Here is a 17,957-nt window from a genome sequence, read left to right on the forward strand (position 1 = left end):
AGTCAGCATGTACGACTGTAGTGATGGCAGGTACCACCACAGTTGGTATGCACTGATGTAATCATAGCAGGTACCACCACAGTCGGTATGAACTGCTGTAATCATAGCAGGTATCACCACAGTATGCACTGCTGTAATCATAGCAGGTACCACCACAGTATGCACTGCTGTAATCACAGCAGGTACCACCATAGTATGCACTGCAGTAATCAGCAGGTACCACCACAGTATGCACTGCTGCAGTGAAAGCAGGTACCACCACAGTATGCACTGCTGTAATCATAGCAGGTACCACCACAGTCAGCACGCACTGCTGTTAGATTCTTAAAAGTAGTTTAGAAATATTTTTAAGACCCGGGCAACGCCGGGTACTTACTGCTAGTTGTTAATAAAAGACAAGTCTACAGTCGTCGTGGAAGTGCTTTATTACACATGCTTAGCAAGAGAACGTCGGAAACATGTCTCACCTCACAGCGTCCGAACTTGATAACTGTTGTTAAATGTTGCACGAATTGCTGTGCTTGAGTTTACATTCAAGTAGATAATTAGAAGCAGGGCTTCTGAGGGTGAAACAGTTTATTGCGGTGATAAAAGGATATATGAGGTAAAAAACACTTTCAATGTCGTGGTCGCCGATTGCAACATTTAATATAATTAATACGGCACTCACATTGGTGTTGATAAAGTATTCCAAACATCTCAAACACTTATTCTAGCATGTAGTAACCACACCTCCGCATCTGCACCAAAATCAACTCCGGGTCGTTTGCAACGTAACTACATTTGTGCTATATTTCAAATGTTATAGCCAAAGAATATGCATCAGTTGCTCGGTGACAATCAGCTAATCATCATCTCCATATATATAAAAGGCAAAGTTGTTAATGTGTGTCTGTTCAAAATGTTTTGCGTACTTCCTGACATGCACCAAACTGGAAATTTGCCATGTGGGTACTTTCCAGACTGTACACCATGCAAAAATTATAAAAATACACTTTTCTTTTTGGAGGGGGGGGGGGAGCTCAATAATGCATATATTTTTTGCACGGCAAGTGAACTGTGACGTCAAATCTGTCACGTGACCCGCGCATGTGCAAGCGTAACGCATTATAGTGTAGTGGTTAGCGCACTGCGCTACGAACCCGGCGACCCGAGTTCGATTCCCGCTCACGGCCACCACCAGTGACGATTATTTCAACCACTACTGGGCCTCCCCTAGGTCGACTCAGCCTCAAACGAGTAACTGCTGTGGTGTGTGAACATTGCCACTGGGGAGACAAAGGCGGCCGGGCGTGCTACTGTCACCCACCACCTCGTATGATATAAATTGGAATTCAACAATTATTTGCAGCATACCAGTCGACATTACTTAAAAAATGTATTCAATCAGTGTATACTACCAGCTATGATATGTATCAGATACACAGACAAACTTGAATAAGAAATTAAAAGTAGGCAAAGTAGTATGGAAAGATGCACGTTCAGAATGATACTGAACTACATAGAATAGCACGTGGATCAGAGAACATGAATCAGATATATTGGATGAATGACTGATGGACAAGACTCGTGAACAGAGTGGCAGCTCGTGGTTAAAACGTGCCTGAGAATTTGACTACTGCAGATATTTATCAGGTGAATTTATTCTATTATTTCGTATGGCAATATGTTCAGGAGCTAAATGCCAACATCGATGTCTGCTAGCCACGAGAGGGCTTCAGGACAGGTCGTGTAGTTTTGCTAGTCCGTTGGAGGAATGCAGGCTATTGTGGTTAACGGTAAGGCCCATAGTCTTAATCTTCCATTTATGAAGGAGATGCTTATATCGGCCTGTTGATATTCTGATTCAGTTGATGGTACACCATCATGGACTGTCAAAGCCAGGAGGTGCGATGTTTGGGTCTCGAATGAGGTCTTTATTCTGGACATCTGCGTTGGTCCACTCTGTTCGCCAGCGTTCTTCTGATAAGGTGATGAGATGAGTTAATGTGCAAGCGTGAGATTGGTTGTGCTTTCAAAGGACCATAAAATGATGGTGACAAATTAGGAAGCATTCATGCAGCAGGGGATACACCATGACCAATGATATACATTTATAAAATCATCTATTTGAAATCACCATTATATATAATTAGTTACCAAAGATATACATTATTTAGTATTTATTATGCACTACATATACAGGCATGTACACCTTACATACACGACACTAAAGCTAAGTTAGTTAAGTGTGTGAGTTTTTACGCAATTTTCACCGATTAGTCCTTATAAAAAGTACAAATTAGCTGACTGGGGCCAGATGCATCTATTATGCATTCTGGAGTCACCTCAGGCACCTGTGTATTTGTCTTGATTCGGAATATGTATTGCAATTTACAATGCATAGACAAAATAAAGTTGATAAAAAATATTGATTTGTAAATATGAGCAAGAAAATTAATTTAACCCCAGTGGAAGGGTGGACTGAAAATTATATTACAATAATAACATAAGTGGCCTAATAGTTGACCCTGATGTGTAGACCATGCTCTTTAAAGTTGCTGGGTTGTTGCATGATTGTACATTTTCAGTGATTATTTTTTTTCCTGCACTTCTGCCACAATGCTTCCAGGAGGAATCTTATTCTGTTTGAGATGGTGAGGACCAAAGGACATGGGCAGCAGCTCTTCCACCGAGTACGCACGATATGAAGAGCCATGTCGAGCTGTCAAGAAAACCGTCCATTCTGTGCCAAACTGTGCATAATGAAAAATAAGGGTGGAAAATTAATTGAACAAACTAATGTTGAATACCTTTGCAAAGTTCAATATTGAAACACACAAACAAGAGCGATTGTGTTAGATACCCTCCTTATCGTACTGCCATATTTGGAAATACATCTTTTCTATCATTTAGGTATCGCAGTGGCTTAGGGGGCGAATGCCAGCACCACTGAGAGCCTGGGTTTGAATCTGAGTTTTGGAAATCTGTGATTAAACTGGGTTCTAGAGTGCAGTAAGTTCGTGGTCTCGGACCAGTCACAATGAAGGATATTTTCATCACCTAGCCAGTGAACTGGCCAAGCTCTCAAGACGAATGGCTATTCAGACTACACAATCCGTAAAGCTATCACCATAATCGTTGGGAAAGAACCATCTGAGGAGCCAATCAAGACCATAATCTTGCCATACATAGCAGGGGTCACTGAAAAGATTTCCAAAATCATGAGCAAACACAAGATCCAGGTTCGATTTAACACAGTCCATAAAATGCGTGATCTGATCCCATCTTTGAAGGATATGATCCCTGACATGCAATACCCCGGCGTCTACAAACTAAGCTGTGTCTGCGGCAGAAGTTACATTGGGGAAACGAAGCAACATGTCTCGGACCGTGTTCGTGAACATAAGGCAGATCTGAAACACGGTAGGACCAATACCGTAGCCATCCATATATATGGACACAGACACAATTTCAACCGAGAAGATGGACACAAACTGAGCAATCATTGGAAGGACGTTATCAACCCCATTCCAGTCTATGGGCATTCAACCAGTTTAAGTCATAGCTGGCTTTGATATTCCCTCGGTTGCATGCTTTACGATTTTCATGCTAATCTCATTAACATGCTAATTTTCACCTGGCAGCCCTTTGATTGGTGAAAACCAACCACTGTCGGGTTGGCTCCCACCACTTGCATTAACATTGGCTGCTGACATTTGGGCTACGCCCATTCCAAACCCTGAGAAATAGTTTGCCTTTGGAAGCTAACACCCCTTTTCCTGAAGACGACCATTTGTGCTGCGATCGAAACGTAATTTTTGGTTATTCTTGGTTCTTTCGGTAAAGTCACGTAGAAATGTCGTGAGAATTGTATTTTATGATGTTTAAAATGTTTTTTTTATTATTTCCCTTCTACGTGACTTTACCGAAAGACCCAAAGAATACGATCATGTTTATTTATATATATTCAATCACGACTTTCTAGGGCATATAACAGGTGTGTCCTTAATATGAATAAAGAGGCAATTTTAACTGACTGCAACTATTTCATGGGGGGCTCTTGCCTATGACAACAGACACTCAAAAAATTTGTCTAACAGGTCTGACTCGGCTGATGCGACTCAAAAAATTAAGGTTGGTCTCTAATTTGCTTGCTTAAATAAATGCTGCTACGGGACATTGCTCCAGAATGCCCATAGGCTGGAATGGGATTCTAATGTTAATGAGAATCAAAGTCTTGTTTGACTATGGTAAGTTTGTAATTTCAGAAATAGTTCTGACATATTCCAGGGCCACTATTTATTGGGTGGTGCACTAACTTATGACATAACACTAATAGCAAAATTGGAATAGTTGCACTGCCTTAAAAAGCCTACAAACACTGTAAGCATCTTAGCTGCACTTACAGGTACCAAAGGAAAATATGTTTGACCTGTTAATGCTGTTTCTAATTTAATCACGCGTGCGGGCGAGTGCCAATTACTGTTCGCGTTATTATTGGATAATACCAAGTTGCGTGTTAATGTGTGGCCCGCCAAAGCTATGTCAAGGTTCCCCATCCATGATTTAATCAAATCAGGTTTTGCAGCCATTTGGAATTAAAGTCTGGTCCTTCTTGACCATCAGTAAGAAAAAGGTTTTCCATCCTTGATATGGAGGATAACACGAGAGGCCTCCAGCCAGCTCCGGGAGAAACGGCAGTAGTTATGAACCCACCTCTCGCATGACCTGCCTGCATGCTCCGCATGGTGAGATGAAGTCATCAGAAACGTCACTGCGGCAAACACATCCAGCACGACACACACAGCACGTCTACGTTTAGCACTCTTTGTTAATCCGCTGCTAGATGACGTCCCCCCCATGTGGTGCGGGTTGTGAGGATTATTTGACCATATTTCACTACGCTGGTCAGTCCGAATGGTTTTACGTTGGCAGCATAGATGTGAGAGCAATAGATTTTTCTCCACTAAACAATACACATTTTATAACCTAAGTTACATTTGTTTTGCATTATCCATGTTTTATCCAAGCCCCCCACCCCCCATTACCCCACATGATTGAGAGTTGATTGTAATCTGCAGACAACTCTACAATTATCACACAAAATGAGGCTTGTGTGACCGAAGCAGCCCAGGTATTCTTGGAGGCCCGGTGCAGAATTCCACCATCTAGTGTTCAAACCTACATCCCAATTTCTTTAGACAAAAAAACACTTGTTTGATTAAAAAAATGCATTTATTTCAATACACATAAGTTAATTAAAATAATAACATTTGCAACAAACCAGGCCCGTGGTAGGGCCCTCCCTCCCCTGTTTGGCCCTGTGTGTCATACATCACTCTGCTCACCTGGACGCTGCCACGGCTATGGCTTTGAAGCTGTGATGACCCTCGGAGACAGCCTTAAAAATAGCTGTTCGCTCAGCACAAATTCCAAGGTTGTAGCACGCATTCTCCACATTACAGCCTTGGCGTCATGCGACAGTAGAAGATTGTCACGATGCAGGTGTAAGGTATTCGGGTAAAGGGGTCACAGAAATGCATGGAGTGACATAAAAAAACAAGTTAATAAGACGTCAACTCATGTCAACCCGAACTACCAAGTGAATCAACCAGCTCAGTGTCTCAACGGTCGTGACCGGTTTACAATCAGACGATTTTTGCCAGTTCATATCCTGGTTGGGGGTTGACTCAGTTCATCATCCCTCCAAGGTCGGGAATTGAATACCAATTTGTGGGGAAGTCAACAGTGATTGTCCCATGAATCGCCTCGCCCCTGCCATATGAATGTGGAATTTCCACCTCTGGCTCAGGGCTGTAAACAGGATATGATCACCACTTCAATGTACATTTGACCGAGGGAATCACTGATTATGATTGACTGCCAATAATCCAGGGCTGTGAAGTTTTGACAACTCCCATGGCTGAGATTCACCAGTGGACACTACGATGGGCACCAATCAGTAAATCTCACTCATTATTATTTTGTAGAGCCAAAGTGATGCAAGGGGTGTGGTGAAGACCTTTGGACAAGCTTGCATGTAAGTGAGGCCAGTGGCATAGCGTCAATGGCAATGGACTCTGGTGCAAGGGCTATATTGGAGCTCACTATCAAATGGTCCCCTCTCTTTGTAGCCTGGTGCCTGGGACCCTCGATCGCGGGTCGTAGCTATGGAGTTGCTGGCTGTGCAAATTATCTTCAAACTGGTCAGTTCTGTACATCGCTGTGGTGATCCATGACAATTCCTGTTTACTTTGCGTCCACTTCCCAGCGTCATGTGGCCCTGATAATCATTCGAACACAAACTAAGGATAGTTTCGTGGACACATTTTTTAAGGGAACAAAAATACATTGGGAAGTCGATCCACAGTTCCTGAACAATAATTGTTTCTTTTAAATTAGGTCACCATTCACCCCCATAGTGTGATACATTTGTTTATGATTTCGGGGTCACATTTCGGTTCAATAAATATTTTTTGTTCTTTTTTTTGACAACTCCTTTGTTTTGTTTATATTTTTCACTCTCATTTGTAGTTTTGTATACTCCGTTATCTGTGACGTAGAAGCATATAATTTCCATGAATAATAATCAATATTCTCACATGGGCAATTCAATGCATGCAACATTAGCGAAATAATAAATCAAATATTAAAATTAAAAATATAAACACGTAGAATCCTTCGTCAGTTCAAAGCTGCATGAGGACCTCCCCACACCATGCACGTTATGGGGGTTATTTGACCATACTTCACCACACTGGTCAGTGCAGTTGGTGAATGCGAGGAGCGTAGATGTGAGAGCATGTAAGTAGTGTACAATTTATTTTGTTGCTCACAACGGAGCAACCACTGCATGCCCATTTACTATAGTATATCATATAAAGTATATACCAGTTTTTAAATAGGAGGCAGGAAATTATAGTCTTGATATTTCGGTTTGAATATTTTAATAAGTGTTGAAAGCACATGAGCGGCATTTGTCTGAACAAGCAAATTCCAGACCGGATTAGACCTCGTGATTGTCTTCAGGAGAGTCAGGTTTCTTAAACAAATGGTGCTAGGTTCCCAATGTTATTGGCAAATGAACTTGCCTAGAAAGCCAATAGGCTAATGGAGAAAACATTTTTTTATTTATACGTGGAGACACAAAACGGAGTTCTGATTACTCAAGCTTTTATCAATAATGCTCCACAGAAAAGAATAAAAATGAGTTTGTGTACAGTGTTTACATAATTATTGCACACAATCAGTCTCAGCTGCAGCTGTTACCAGTGTAGATGGTTCCATCGGTGGTGAGCAGAGCTGCGCCTACTGGGAATTTGCTGTAAGGGCTGTACGATTTCTTGAGCATATCACGGCTGAGTTGTATGAGCTCCAACACCCACTTATTTCCTTCTGAATCTGATCAAAACACATTTACACCGCAGGGTTAAGGATCATGGAAACATGAAACTATAATTGCTTAAACACTGCCTCCAGATGCACGATTTACACAAGATAAGAAGTTGTACTTTTCAACTGTAGACGCATGCCCTTTTTTACTTTTCACAATATCAATCGGTTTAACTTAATAATTTTGACCAAACTGTATTTTTTGTAAGATAAATTATACGTTACATTTAATTAATTTGCAAGAACTACACAATATTTTTCGCACCTCCGATTAGTACGCTTGGCTATGTACGGCACAAAAGAAGTTCACGCCTTTTGGTGTCCTCTGGTCTAACACCGTTTTGAGACGAGGCTCAAAAGAAAGCTTTCTCTGGTGTGGACAAATCAGTTTAAAAGACAATGCATATATTTGTTTGCATTCTGACCACAAGTATTGTGGTTAATGCAGACATGATTCATTGTGCAAGGTTTCAGTTTGGTGTTTTAACATCTTAACACCTGTTTTATTGCCAGAAAAAAGGGGAAACCTATTCTCGAATTTCTTACTCATTTAGCCATTGTGTAATGCCTCTTACGAAACAATTACAAAACTAGGCATTGTTTAATGTGGTCATCAGTGTTGCCAACTCGGTGATTTTGTCACTAGATGTCACAACTTTTTGAGTTTCCCGAACCACAACATGTTATCAAAGTGACCTGCGACAACTATGTAGACTTTCTGGGAAGAAGACAGTCAGCAGATGTGGGTGGATTTCCACGTAAGGGATCCTATATCAGTTTTTGGAAAATTGTCATGACATTTTTTGACCTCAGGTCTCTCTTTTGACAGAGTGATATATTTGTTTTGGTTCGTTTGACTTTTTTTCCACTTTAAAGAGTTGGCAACACTTGCAGTCATCACATGCAGGCTAACTTACAGGCTGCAACTTCAATGTAGTTAAAACTTCCTCCTCAAGATTAAAAACATAACTCAGGTACGTTCACAGCAATTTGTCCATCCACCACTGGATGAGTGCATCTCCCCCCCCCACCCGACCGTGCATGTTGTGGGGTAATTTGTCGATACTGAACTAATGGCAAGTGTGGGTTGGTGAAGGTAGGGAGCATAGACGTGGGAGCATTCATGTACAGTACAACTCACCCGTAGTTGAGTGGAGTTACAAGACTGAATCAAGTTACAACATTTTGTTGAGGTGGCGTCTTATCAGACTGAAATTGCTTTAGCCAGAGCCACAAGCTCACACTGCTAACTGGTGAACCACGCAACAGATGGAGTGTTGCAAGAGACTGGTGCGACTTAAATTACAAACACATCATTGACAACACATGGCAGTTGCTTACATTGATTTCATATACAAATGTAGTCACTGGTTTGTATTGTTCGTTTATCAGTCCGCTTGTCCTGGTGAGGGTTCGCAGCGGCAGCATGTTGAGTAGTGGTGGTCCAGACCTCCCTGTCCCTGGCGACAGACTCTAGCTCTTCCTGGAGAATTCCCAGGTGTTCCCAGGTCAGCTGAGCAACCGCCAGAGTGTCCTGGGTCGGCCCCAGGATCTTCGCCCAGTGGGACGTGCCCGGTAGAATTCCAGTCTATCGGGAGGCATCCTTACCACGTGGCCGAACCACCTCAACTGGCTCCTCTCGATCGGAAGGAGCAGCGGCTCGACTCTTGAGGCTCCTCACTCGATCACGGAGAGTGAGCCCGGCGGTGTTTAAACCAGAACAGCGTGTGTTACGCAGCCCTTTCGAAGGATGCATAACGCATTGTGTTTAAATCAGATTTGTGGGGTTTGCGACTCCCCTTTAAGTTGTCCGCATAACACATGATTAAGCCATCTTCTTGGTTCTTCCGGTAAAGTCACGTAGAAGGGAAATAATAAAATAATAAAAATAAAACAATAAAATAATTCTCACGACGTTTCGGCCACAACGCAAGCAGCCGTCCTCAGGTGAAGACCAGGTCTGTCGGGGAGACAGCGTCAGACGCTACCGAAAGAACCAAGAAGATGAATCCCTGCAGTCACGAAAGCTTTAAATCGAAATGATTAAACCAGACTGGTGGCATGAATTGTGTATGGGCTTCTGTCTGTGGGTCTGTTGTAAATCTCTTTATGTGTTTATGGATCTGAAAGCTTTTACAGACTTACTGTGGGTGCATTTTTTTCACTGCCACTTAACTTAAGGTAAAATCCGGACTTGAACCTGGTCGTTGAAAATACTTGACAGGATGTTTGACAGATTCCACTAGGTTGAGATTTTTTTTAAAGTAAAATAGTCCCATTCTCAGAGGCGAATGAGATATTTTTCTACCTACGTGACTTTACTGAAAGAACCAAAAAGTAGGGAATAAGATGTTTAATATATAGCAATTACACCAAATTTTTGACTTAAAACTTTCGTGACTGCAGGAATTAATATTCTTTGGTTATTTCGGTGAAGTCACGTAGATATAATAAAGTGAATAAAAATAAAAATTAGAAAAAAATAAGAATAAAAAATAACAAAAAAACATTAATGTCGACTGTTCTTTCTAGATTTGAAGTTTTCGTGACTGCAAGGATCCATACTCTTTGGTTCTTTCGGTAAAGTCACGTAGGTGAAAAAAAAATCACGACGTTTCGGTTGCAACACAAGCAATCATCATCAGGTGTGACAACCACAGCAAGAAAATGTTTATTTTTAATTTTTTCACCTACGTGACTTTACCGAAAGAACCAAAGAGTATGTAGACTGTTGCCTGGTTCTTAACCTGAGTGAGTGTACTGGCAGTCTATAATGTAGACTCTAACCTGGTTATTAAGCTGAGTGAGTGTACTGGCAGTCTAAAATGTAGACTGTAGCCTGGTTCTTAACCTGAGTGAGTGTACTTGCAGTCTATAATGTAGACTGTAGTAATGGTTATTAAGCTGAGTGAGTGTACTGACAGTCTGTAGTGTAGACTGTAGCCTGGTTATTAAGCTGGGTGAGTGTGCTGGCAGTCTATAATGTAGCCTGTAGCCTGGTTCTTAACCTGAGTGAGTGTACTGGCAGTCTATCGTATAGACTAGTAATGGTTCTTAACCTGAGTGAGTGTACTTGCAGTCTATAATGTAGACTTATTATTGGTGCTTTCAGTAATAAAACAAATAATAAATTTTTTTTTAAAAATAACAAAAACCACGACGTTTCGATCATAACACATCTACACCTCTATATAAGGAACGAAATAGTAAGATTTCTCCACAAATCTAGCTGTCGCCTGAAGCTAGTTGTAATTACTGGTGAAACGTTGTACTCAGTTTGTAAATGTTGTGGCTTGGCTCTCCAACACACCGGTTAGTGCTGTACTCGTGACGAATTGGCCACGTTCTGTTTACGTGACAACCCTTACTAGTTGGCTGTGTCGGGTGGTGGCGGGTTTTAACGACACATTTATATATTTACGCGATCTAACCCAAAAAAACTTTATTATGGATACATTGAGCTCTATGGTGTAGCGTTTTGATGAAGGAACTATTCTGGGATGGATGGTGGTGGGAATCAGGTTTTAGGTAGGCGTCAATATGGGTTACTTTCCTGTAGACAGAATGGCTCATTGAGCCATCTGGTCTCTTTGATTACGACATCCAAGAAAGGTAGCATGCCATCCTTTTCAACCTCCATACACCCAGCCATCAAATTCACCATGGAGGTAGAAGAGAATGGGCATGTTACCTTTCTTGGATGTCCTACACTCACCATACTTAATAACCAGGCTGCAGTCTACATTATAGACTGCCAGTACACTCACTCCGATTAAGAACCAGTCTACATCAATGTTTTTTTTTATTCATTTATATTCACTTTATTTTTATTCTTATTTTTCTATCTACGTGACTTTACCGAAAGAACCAAAGAATAGAAATTATACCTTCGTGAATTTAGAAACACATTTCATCCCAGTGCACCATGCCGTTACGCGAGTAATCGAAAAGGGGATGGCATGTTTAAGAGTACGTGCGCATTTCAGGCACAGCCCAACACGCATTTCTATTTGACTCGCGAGGCAACTCGTGGCCAAAAGTTTTCGTGATTTGGGGTGGTCACGTTACAGATCTTCAGCGCGTCTGCTACTATTTGCAGTTCAAGCCCGGCAGCGCGGCCTCCCTGGTTAATACGGAGCGTGTATTGCTCAACAAACGTGATCCGTCTGCTTGACAGTGGACGTTATTCGAAGTTGTAAGCCCGTGTATGGCCGAGTCACGCTCCAAATTTGCCAAAATTGAAATTGTACTCGCAAACATAGGAAGTTTTTGACTTCTATATTCGGGGGGGGGGGGGGGCAGATTAACATTGCCTCCAACCGCGATGCAACGGCAGACTCTACTCGTCTGTTAAAAATAACCTTGCGCAATAAGAATGGTGCGATTTGGTAGAATTAACTCGAATTGAAAGCACACCAATTTTCAACGAAAGAGGTTCTCAACAGTATCCTCATACCTGCCAACCCCTCATCAATGCCCCTACCTTATTTACAGATCAATTCAGGACCTTATTGGTCACCCAGTGCCCTTATAAATCTCAACGTTCATCCTGCAAAGTCCCGTCGCAAGGGAGAAACACAAACAAATAGACAATCACCACTACTACACTCACCACTCATACACTCACCACTACACTCACCACTACTACACTCACCACGAGTACACTCACCACTACATACCTGTCAACCCCTCATCAGTGCCCTACCTTATTACAGACCAATTCAGGACCTTATTGGTCACCCCGTACCCGAATAAATCTCAACGTTCATCCCACAAAGTCCCATCACAAGGGAGAAACACAAAGCAATATACCCAAAACAATGTTTTAGCCCATATTGAAACGGCTGCACGCCATATGGACCTGCAAACTCTATTTCCCTGTACAAGAATACGGGTAAACCGTACGGGCTGACAGGCATGGGTTGACATGTATGCATCCTGGACCTTACAAAGTCCACCAAACTTGACTCAATATGCGTTACAAAGTAAACGTGCAATATAGGGTATAACCAGGTACACAAAGTACACTGCAAACAGTAGATTCTGATCATGTCAACTTACAGTCCTTTGTCAATCCACTGCTGGATAACGGCTTCCACTCCCGTTTCGTTCACGGGGGTTGTTTGACCATACTTCACCACGCTGGTCAATGCGGGTTGGTGACCGGAGGGTTACGGGAGAGGCAGGACCGGTTCCGATATTACTTAGCGCCGATGTGAGCCGGTGGCCAGTAAATGGACTCAAGTTTCTGAGTATATCGTGTTCTGACTACTGCACTACCCCTCCACCGTGCAATGCACACATCATATTGATGAGGCTAATAATTTGTTCACATTCAATACCCCCCCATACAACGGGCATTCACATCGTATCAACACCACGTCAATAAATGTTGTGTATACAGCATAGAAACACGAAGGCAGAGTTACACATTGTTTCCGTGAAAAATAATATGCAGCATTACACACACACTCTCTCTCTCTCTTATGAACAACACTGTGTTTCAACACGCAAAAACATGTTGGTCAAAATCCACACACGACAATCCAATGTCAGGTACAAACTTGCATCTGCCGTCGGCCGGCAAACTCAATTTATTGGCTCACTTCAAACATGCACCGCATGTTACGTTCGCAACTTATCAACCTCAATGCGATGTGAAAACACACAGCACAACAACACACACACACGACAGTCCACAGAATGCGATGTATCTATGCGAGTATAAAAAAAACTATTCAACAATGGTAACACTCACGTTCCATCGAGATGGCAGCAACACTTGTCCGACCGATTAAGTCAGGCGGACCTGCTGTCACGCGATTTATATACCCAGGAACGAGTTTGCCCAGGAAGGGGGCTTTGCTGACTTTGCTCACTCATTTACGACCACAGAAAGGAATATAATTAAATAAGCGTGAGCCCGTGCGTGCAGACAGAGAGGTCAGAGCTGATGACCGTCGTTTTTTGGCTGGTGGTGGGTTTGACACGAGAGCCACTTGGGCATTGCCAACACTTCTGGATGGACCGGGAATCTGGCGCAAAAATTGGCGTTGATCTCTCCCGGTGGCTTTCGAAAGCAATGCCCGGGGGTGTGGGGATGGGAGGGGATTTTAATTGGACACGTTTCGTAAATGGACCCGTGATGTAGCTAGCTGGTCACCCCGAGATTAAACTGCTCTTGATACGTGCGTTGTCTTTGTGCTGTTCGCCTTTTGGCGTTCTCTGGTCTGACACTGTTTGAGACGAGGCTCAAAAGAAAGCTGTCTCTGGTGTGAACCAATCAGTTTCAAAGACAATGTCATATATTACACCATGAAACAATTTTTTTTGTTCCTGGGTAGTAAGTGTTATTTTCTAATTGCTTATGCCTCAAAAGTACAGAAAGTGGCTATTGTTCCCCACAAACTTTGCTTTTGTGACCAGGACACAAACGCAAAAGTTAATAATCCACTCCATTAATAACAGTGTGTAACACATTTATTTATTGTTCCTGGATAGGAAGTGTTATTTCCGAATTGCTTATACCTCAAAAGTGCGGAAAGTGGCTATTATTCCCCACAAACTTTGTTTTTGTGACCAGGACAGTGATATTTTGAAATGTACCTATTTTCAATGAGAAAACGAGAGCATGAGAGCGTTCTCTTTGGTTCTTTCGGTAAAGTCACGTAGGTATGACTTGCATCCCACTGGGATTTTTGCACACAATATTGGTGTACGGTGCTTTTTCTGCAATATTTTGCTGTCTTTTCTTGGATTTTCTGTTTGCACTCAGTCACCTATTCACTATAAGATGTTTTCTTGTTCATGTTTTTGTTTTTTGTTTGTTGCGGTTGCACCCGATTCAAGAGCCGCATGGCTCACAGGGCTATACCTAATAAATAAACTTGAACTTGTACAAAATAAAATAAACCACGACGTTTCGGGCGCAACACAAGCGCCCGTCATCAGGTGGGAAAAGCTTGGAACCCATAACTCGGCCTCCCACCCCATTTGGCATTACGTCACAATTAAATGACGTCATTAAAAGCTTTTATCACCTGATGACGTCATTTAAAGCTTTTCACACCTGATGACGTCATTTAACCAACGGTCATTTCATTGTGACGTAATGCGAAATGGGATAGGAGGCCGGGTTACGGGTTCCACGCTTTTCCCACCTGATGATGGACGCTTGTGTTGCGCCCGAAACGTCGTGATTTATTTTATTTTATACCTAACGTCACCTTACCGAAAGAACCAAAGAGTATGGATTCTCCTGCAGTCACGAAAGCTTCAAATCAAGCATGAGAGCATTTTTTTTGCATGTTCACAAGTACTGTGTGGTTAATGCAAACAGAGTTCATTGAATAAGGATTCTGTTTGGTGTTTTAACATCTTGGACACGTGATTTATTGCCAGAAAGGGGTAAAACCCTATTCTAGATTTGAAGCTTTCGTGACTGCAATGATTCATATTCTTAGGTTTTTTCGGTAAAGTCACGTAGGTAAAACATTAAAATTAATGAAAGTAAAATAAAACAAAATAAAAATAAAAATCACGACGTTCCGAAACGTCGTGATTTTTATTTTTATTTTGTTTTATTTTACTTTCATTAATTTTAATGTTTTACCTACGTGACTTTACCGAAAAAACCTAAGAATATGTAAAACCCTATTGTTATACTTAAGTCAAGAGTTGGCAACCGTAGTGGCAACACCCATTGCATAATGCTCGCAATGTCACCATTGGAATTCGCGGGGATTATTCATTCACTGCGGTACAGTGCGAGCAAGCTCAAGCCTCGGGTGAACTTCACGCACTCATCATTACAGCACTCACGGGTTATAACACGCCTCGCAAATTCACCGCGCGACGTGAAGTTCCCCACCGTAATGGACACTCTTTGTGAATAAGTAATATTTTTAAAAACTTTTTTTTAAACACGCTTTTATGAAATGTACCCGACTAGTTATGGCACAACTCCACGACTCCAGGTAGTAGCCCCGAAGCTTGCCATAACGTAAGGGGGACGTGGTGATTTACAGCCAACGTCAGCTGACCGTGGACAATTAGACCCAAGCCGAAACAAAACATCTAAAAATTAATGTTTAAAAATATATTACATTTTTTATGATAGAATATAGTATTGTCATCAGTAAGACATGAGTATACCAAGTTTGCAGTCGATACCACATTGGGAAGTGGGTTAAACAAGATTTGAGGATACAACAACAGCAGACAGAGTGAGTTAATAGAAAGCGTGTAATAAAAAATAATATATCACTCGATCAGTCTTGTGTAAACAAAACAAAATTGTGGATGCCCTGGGCTTAAATGGCAATACCTGTCAACCCCCTTATCAGTGCCTACTTTTTAACAGACCAATTCAGACCTTATTGGTCACCCCGTGCCCTTTTAAATCGGTGACTTGCATCGCGATGCGCTTTCAGATGCGCTTCTTCGGCCGTCTGGAACGCTCTCTTGCCATCAAATGTATAGGAAGCCACTGGAGGCTACGCACGTTGAAATCACCGAGATTGACAAACTCACTTCTGTAGAACTGCTTTTACTGGTAGGAACCACCTGGTTCCACCAGCCCACAGGGGATTATTGTGTCCGTCCGTCGTGCATCCAAAAATGGGAGGGGTGGGGCTGGGTGGAGAGGGGAGGGTGGGGAGGGGCTGGGTGGGGAGAGTGGGGAGGGGCTGGGTGGGGAGGGTGGGGAGGGGCTGGGTGGGGAGGGGCTGGGTGGGGAGGGGCTGCTCACTCCGTGGTGCCCTTATAAAACTCAACGTTTAACCTACTCACGCCGGCTTGTGCCCGCCCTCACAGTCGGCCATATTTGCGGAATACACCACGCCGCCGTTGACCCTTGCCATTGACCGAGCAAGCCAACGTTCCTACCAGCTCCCTCCGCAGGAATGAGTTTGTGTACTTAGATTGTTGTCCCCCCCCGCCGACACATCTCCGATGAACACGGTTGGCTACGTGCGGTGCGAAAGAAGTTCAACTTACACGCAGCAGTAGTCCAGATTGACTTGGTCAATATTATTTACTAGCAGGAACCCGTGGTACTTCTGCGGTTAAAGGAGGGCGAATATGTACATTTTACTGGTAGGAACGAAGTGGACCAGACACCAATAGATTATATCGTCCGTCCGTCCGTGTAGCAACATCGCCCCCTACTGCAAACACTTGGCATGACCCTACAAAAACCGAGACCTAGGCCTGAAACTCTCCCTTCGTATCGTACCCCCGCGTGTGTGAAAGGGAGTTATGTTTAACAATGTTACATTCCCTGATGTTTTTAAATAGAAACATTTACATTTAAAGCTTTTTACATAAATAATTAAAACATTTATATTAACAATTAACTTACGGCAGACTAAGGCCTACAGCTAGGCCTAAAGCCTAGACCTAGGCCTCAAGCTCTCCCTTCGTATAGTTCCCCCGTGTGTGTGAAAGGGAGTTAATGTTTTACAATGTTACATTCCCTGATGTTTTTTAATAGCAACATTTACATTTAAAGCTTTTACATAAATAATTAAAACATTTATATTAACAATTAACTCACGGCGGCCTAAGGCCTACAGCTAGGCCTAAAGCCTAGACCTAGGCCTCAAGCTCTCCCTTCGTATAGTTCCCCCGTGTGTGTGAAAGGGAGTTAATGTTTAACAATGTTACATTCCCTGATGTTTTTTAATAGAAACATTTACATTTAAAGCTTTTACATTAAAAACAACTCCCTACCCCCCCCTCGTCGGCGGCTCTCCTGCCGAGCCAGGCCTGGGAATCTCTCCCCCGCTCGGGATGTATTGGGCGGGGCTACAACGGCAGGGGGCGGGGCTACGCGGGGCTGGGCGGGGCAACGGCGGCAGGGGGCGTGGGCAGGAGATGGAGGGCGGGGCTACGCGGGGTTGGGGCGGGGTTACGGCAGTAAGGGGCGGGGCAACGAGCTGGGGGCAGGGCCACGGGACATCCACATATTGGCGGCCATTTTTTGCCATTTCATTTTATTATAGCCATTCAATTGTTCGGTCCTACCAGCCCACCCCACAGGGTCCTGTTATCGTTTGGTAGTTATGTTTTAGACATTTTATATTTTAGTATATTAATTTAGTTCACCGTCGTGACATCATAACCCCCCCTCTCACCGCCTCACCCCCAATCTCGCGTGACGTCATAAACCCCTTGTCCTCACCACTTACCGCGTCAATGACGTCACCCCCTCAACTCACCAAACTCGCGCGTGACGTCATAAACCCCTTGTCCTCACCACGACCGCGTCAATGATGTCACCCCTCTACTCACCCCAATCTCGCGTGACGTCATCACACCTATCCCTCACCTAGTGTCGGTGACGTCATTTAACCAACTGTCATTTACTTTGTGACGTAATGCGAATGCCAAGTGGAGTGGGAGGCCGAGTTACGGGTTCCAGGTTTGGGATCAGTAACTTGGAATTTACAAGGTTTTGAGCCTGCCTGTCAGACCCATATAACATGGTCTTAACAACGTTTGTTTGTAAATACTATATTGTTTTGCTATTTATCTTGAGTCCAACTTTCAAGCCATGCTTATGAAACAATTAGTGGACCCAT

The 17,957-nt window shown here is 42.9% G+C and overlaps 1 protein-coding gene across 1 annotated transcript; it reads right to left on the minus strand.

The window, feature by feature from the left end:
- Nucleotides 1-1,987: 1,987 nt before the first annotated feature.
- Nucleotides 1,988-13,232, minus strand: CDA (cytidine deaminase). Its single transcript, XM_078865744.1, has 5 exons — nt 13,133-13,232; nt 7,252-7,383; nt 5,331-5,448; nt 4,699-4,756; nt 1,988-2,735 (listed from the first exon to the last, which is right to left on the minus strand). The coding sequence occupies exons 1-5, from the start codon at nt 13,137-13,139 to the stop codon at nt 2,574-2,576; spliced, it is 477 nt and encodes a 158-aa protein (XP_078721870.1). The 5' UTR covers nt 13,140-13,232; the 3' UTR covers nt 1,988-2,573.
- Between the last annotated feature and the right edge of the window lie 4,725 nt (nt 13,233-17,957).

The sequence above is a fragment of the Lampetra fluviatilis genome, chromosome 21 (assembly GCF_964198595.1).
Source record: "Lampetra fluviatilis chromosome 21, kcLamFluv1.1, whole genome shotgun sequence".
Lineage (NCBI taxonomy): Eukaryota > Metazoa > Chordata > Hyperoartia > Petromyzontiformes > Petromyzontidae > Lampetra > Lampetra fluviatilis.